Here is a 5424-nt window from a genome sequence, read left to right on the forward strand (position 1 = left end):
TGTGTGCGCGTGTGTGTAGTGGCATTGGTAATGTAGTGTCTCTGTTTCCACAGTGAGTGTGATGTGTTAAGCATTCTTGATTATATGTCTAAAATGAGTCTCAGTTTTATTCTGATGTACTGTAAAGCAACTCCAAGGATTGTTCCATCCTTATCAGGCCTCTCTTGCTAAATGTGTGTCTGTGTTAAAGAGACAAACTTGGATAAATAGAGGTTAAAGAAAATAATAGTGTAATAGTGCTCACTGTCTCAGTAAAAGATGGTGGATCTGATTTGTCGTAGGCTACTCACAGTTTCAGCACAGGCAATCAGACCCTTGTTACAAAGCCATAGCTTCCCTTAGGAGAGGGATGATGATGTCACGTACTTGAAGAGATTAAATGCGTACATCATCCATTATCTCATCCTCCTCTCATCCACAAGTAACACAGTGAGAGAAAGAGACATTCTACCTTTTCCCTACATTAGGAATTAAGGGATTTAATCTTTTTTGACATCCATGTCCTCACATAAATAACAGCGTGCTGATGAATGTGTGACTTTGGCATGGCACACTATATTCAAATTTGATCATTTCACATATTGCTTTTGCAATGACTTTATTGCCTTAAATTCACATTTAGTCCTCTCGGTGACGGTGTTCAGTGATTGACTTAACGGCTGCACCAACGATATATAATTAAGTTTCAGTGTGATCAATATTTTGCAGTGATGGATCACTAGAATCTCTGTGCTCCATGGATTGTCATGTCTAGTGGCCTTGTTTATTCTCCTGGCCTCGTCAGGGTCTCTGTGGTTGTGCTGGTTAAATAAAGATGTCTTCTAGAAATGTGTCCTTGAAGTGTACGATCAGGAGCGTTCTGTAAAACAGGACACATTCAAATGGTCACTTACCGCTGGATATATTTATGCATTTAGCAGATATGTTCTCCTTGTCCTGGCACCAGTCTCTGACTTGGGATGGAACTGATGAAGTGTCATTGTACAGTGTGTTTGCATGTTCTCCTTGACAAAGAAGGGAATGGAACACCGTTTTTTTACTCCACATTACAGCTTTGAAAGAGGGTGTCTCTCACTCCCGTGATACCCTTGACTGTGTGTATGTTTACATTCCTTGATGTGTATCACCTAATCAATAACTCATTATGACTGTCTTGCTGAGATGTACTGATATTTTGTCACAACACAACACTTTGAAACAACAATCTATTAAAGCGCAATGTGTGGGCAATTTGAGCAAATGAGGCCACAGATGAGATTGTATCGTAAATATACAATCCTTGACCATAAAAAAAAAAATCTTAACAGCACATTACCTATTGCCATGCATTCTGTCAATATAAAAAGACAATGTTGTATTCAGTTCAGGTGGCCCCCTGTGTGACATGCCTTGTCCCAGTTTAATGAGGCAGGAAGGGCTACAGGGTGTGGTGGTTTCTGCTCTCTGTTGCCTCAGGCCTATAAACTGGCGGGTCGATGATGCTTTACATCAATGTTCCAACGACACCACAAACCCCACGGAACCCATTAATGGATTAGGGGAGCCTGTCTCCACAGAAGGACTGTCTGTTCTGTCTCCAAGACAGCAGGGAGATATGGGTTCAACAGGACGGAAAAAATGACTGATTTATCTATCGGGGGCCTTGCAGAAAGAGAAAGATGATTCTGACAGGTCCTCAGAGAAGGGGTTCAAGGTCATAGAATTGGGCATCAAGTCTCATTTCTTCTAATCTGTCAACAAGGAGGCCTCTCCAGTATTTCATTGTTCTCCAGTCTGGTATTTTGGTATGCAGCGTGAGGATGCTTGTCTCCTGTCAGCGCACCAGAGAGGTCAGTCACGATGAGAGAGCACTGCACATGCTAGGCAATTCAGGGAGAATCAAAGTGGAGAGGCAATATAGACCAAGATGGAGGGAGGAGAGAGAGAGACAGAGACAGAGACAGAGACAGAGAGAGAGAGAGAGAGAGAGAGAGAGAGAGAGAGAGAGAGAGAGAGAGAGAGAGAGAGAGAGAGAAAGAGAGACAGAGAGAGAGACAGAGACAGAGAGAGAGAGAGAGACAGAGAAAGAGAGAGAGAGAGAGAGAGATAGACCGACAGAGCCGGCGAGACATGGGAGCTGGCCTTGTTTATGTGATACTGTCTAAAGATCATTGACCCATTCGTCTTCATTACGCGTCCCTCTGAAAACTATTAACTGACGCCACACTCATTTGGACGCCTCCTATGTGGAGATGTGCAGCATGTTCTCCCACGCGTCGCAGACGACCAGCAGAGCAAGCCAGCTCCACTCAGAGCTCAACTCCTCCTCAACCAGACATGTTTAACATGGATCGTGAAATTAATGAGAATGAGGTTTAGAAGGGGTTATGAATGTTTGAACATTTTATCAAATATTTCATTGTCATTTGTTGTACACGATCATGGTTGGTTGTTGTGTGTAGAGATGATGTGTCGTGCTGGTGGTGTGTTTTCTCTGGGGCTGTTACAGTCATTCTGTATCTAATCAAGTTTGTGGGAAAGTACATCTTGTGTAAGTTTGGAACCACCCACTAAGAGACTGTATGAGAAGTGAGATTAGTCCACCAGTCTTCTCAAAGTAGTGTGTGTGAACACAACACAATGAATGAGCTGGAGAGTGAGTAAGCACTGTCGGACAAAAGCTCCCCGATGGCTTGTTAAAAGCTGTGGGCTGGTTGCAGCATCTCCATCTGCTCACCTATTGCCTCAAAACACACACGCACATACACATACACTTGTACACATACACTCTTCTGTGAGAAATGACTCCCACTCCACCCTGAACTCTTTCCATGTTCACTGAACGTGTTGTTGTCTCATCTCTGACCATACCATCAGTGGCAGAACAGGAATCAAACTTTCAGTTGTTTTGTCCACTCATGGCTGCACCTTTCCTGTGAAATATAACACATGTCATGTTCTTGACTGAGGGCTGAGAGAGGGCTATTTAAAGACTTACAATACAGACAAAGTTGAACTTTAACTGGAATTGCCTTATCTCTCCCTTTCTCTCCACAGAATCTTAGAGAAAGAACAGAACCTGTCAGTCATTTTCAGAGCTGTCTTCAGTGCCTGGCCAAAGCGAGAGAGCGCAGAGCATGGGCTGGCGAGGCGATCGCCGTTGATATGTATGAAAGAGTGCTGCTGTGTCCATGGAGACCGAAGGCTACAGCGACCTCCTGGAGACCAGCGACGGGCAGGGGGCCGGCCTCCTGGAGGGAGGGGGTGTGGGTGGGTTGGAACCCGAATGGAGTGCACCGTATCCCCTGGGTTTCCAGGTGTCGCTGACCACTGTGCTCATGCTGGAGCTGGTGCTGGGCTTCAGCAGCAACCTCACCGTGTTGGTCCTCTACTGCGCTCAGTCCAACCTGGTCGACTCGGTCAGCAACCTGGTCACGGTCAACCTGCACGTGCTGGATATTCTGGTGTGTGTGCTGTGTCTGCCGCTGACCGTGGCCATTATCCTACTGCCTAGTGAGGGAGGTGGGGAGGGTCTAGCCACGCTGTGCTGCTTCCATGAGGCCTGTGTGACCTTCACCAGTGTAGCCACAGCCGTCAACGTGTTGGTCATCAGCCTGGACCGCTACGACATCTCGGTGCGGCCTGCCACCCGCCTGCTTACGCCGCGACGTGCTGCGCTGCTGCTGGCGGCTGTGTGGGCGCTGTCGCTCGCCGTCTTTTTCCTGCCCTTCCTGGAAGGAGACTTCTTTTCCTCAGGGGTGGAGGAGGAGGGAGGGAACGAGGGAGGAGAGACCACAGAGGGGGACAGCACTACGTCGACGGGTCTGCCCACCAGACTGGTCCCCACGCTTCTTTCCTCCCCCTCCCCCTCTTTGTCCTCCATCCTCTCGTCCTCCTCCTTCAAGTCGTCAGGCCACCTGCCTCTGGAGTGGCAGAACCGGACTCTGCTGTGCGCGGGCGGGCAGGGCTACCACACGGGCATGGCCATGTACTACCACCTGCTGCTCCAGGTGCCCTGCTTCTTCATAGCAGTGGCCGTCATGTTGTTTACCTACTCCCGCATCCTGCAGGCCCTCAACATCCGCATCGGCACCCACATGATGCGTGGCGGGGTGGCCGGACGCTCCAAAGACTCAGGCTGCAGGGTGAGGCGGCGACGACGGAAGAGGAAGGACCTGAGTCTAGGAACCACCGCCGCAGAGACGGCCTCCTCCAGCCAAACTCAGCACCTCACCCACGCACCCCTCATCCCCACACCCGCCTCACCCCCGCCCCTGTCCATCATCACCCAGGTCACTTCTGACAGCGGGGCTACAGGTATCACCACCGCTGCCACCACCCCTGTGGCTACCACCCCCGCCACCCCTGCCCCACAGACCCCAAACCAAGACCCAACCGTGGTCCCTCAGACCCAGACCACTTCCCCACCCCAGGCCCAGGCCCAGCCCCAGCCACCGGCCTCCTTGGGTGTTCAAGCATCAGTGTCAGCCATTATCGCCCTGAGGCGGGCGGTGAGGCGCCACCGGGACCGGCGGGAGCGCCAACGGCGGGTGTTCAAGATGTCCCTCATCATCATCTCCTCCTTCCTGGGCTGCTGGGCTCCCCTGTCGGCCGTCAACGTGCTGATCCTGGCTCTGGGCCCCAGCGATGGCCTGGTCCGCGTACGCCTCTGCTTTCTGGCCATGGCCTACGGCACCACCATCTTCCATCCCCTACTTTACGCTTTCACCAGGCAGAAGCTGCGCCGTGCGCTGAAGACCCGGGTCAAGAAGAGGGTGGTGTCTCTGCTGCAGGTGGACCCAGCGCCAAGCGGGGGGACTGTCATCCACAACTCCTGGGTGGAGGGGGGAGGACAGAGGAAGGCACGCAAGCCGCGGGTGGAGCCCAGCGATGCCACAGACCGATGCCTCACGGAGGCAGTGAGGGAGTGAGGCTATTTGTGTTTGTTTGTGTGTGTGTGTGTGTGTGTGTGTGTGTGGGTTGAGTGTTAATGAGAGTGAGTGTGTGTTGAGTCATAAGAGTGAGATATTCAGTGATAGAAGCTATTCGTACGGTCACAGGAGCCATGGTTGTCATCTCTTTCCATGCAGAGGGGTGGAAAGGCAGGTCGGCCCAGGGCTCCAATTAGAGGCTGCTCTCAACATACAGCCTTTCATTAGTAGTCCAGCCCATCAAGATGGCCACCGCCATCTCCATTGCATCACCTACTGGCATAAGGTGATATTACTGCTACAACACTGCATCTTTGCAAAACACAAATAAATACACTTTCATGTCCATTTGCATACACACACACATACACATATCCTTAATGCACATCGTTAATGTAGTATTAGTCATCCTCTGTAAAAGCACATAAGACCTACTGACCCAGCACACCAATTATTCTCAGTGAGAATCACTGTCAAGTCTGTATAGTTTGATTAGTCATGCCTTAATTCAGTT

The 5424-nt window shown here is 50.2% G+C and overlaps 1 protein-coding gene across 1 annotated transcript; it reads left to right on the plus strand.

The window, feature by feature from the left end:
* The first annotated feature begins 3079 nt into the window (after positions 1-3079).
* Positions 3080-4971, plus strand: LOC124471277 (G-protein coupled receptor 22). Its single transcript, XM_047025698.1, has one exon. The coding sequence runs from the start codon at positions 3171-3173 to the stop codon at positions 4908-4910; it is 1740 nt and encodes a 579-aa protein (XP_046881654.1). The 5' UTR covers positions 3080-3170; the 3' UTR covers positions 4911-4971.
* Positions 4972-5424: the final 453 nt, after the last annotated feature.

Source organism: Hypomesus transpacificus, chromosome 9 (assembly GCF_021917145.1).
Source record: "Hypomesus transpacificus isolate Combined female chromosome 9, fHypTra1, whole genome shotgun sequence".
Lineage (NCBI taxonomy): Eukaryota > Metazoa > Chordata > Actinopteri > Osmeriformes > Osmeridae > Hypomesus > Hypomesus transpacificus.

Excerpts from the sequence above, each read along its gene's own strand:
- LOC124471277 (XM_047025698.1), top strand. The coding sequence starts at position 3,171 with ATGGAGACCGAAGGCTACAGCGACCTCCTGGAGACCAGCGACGGGCAG.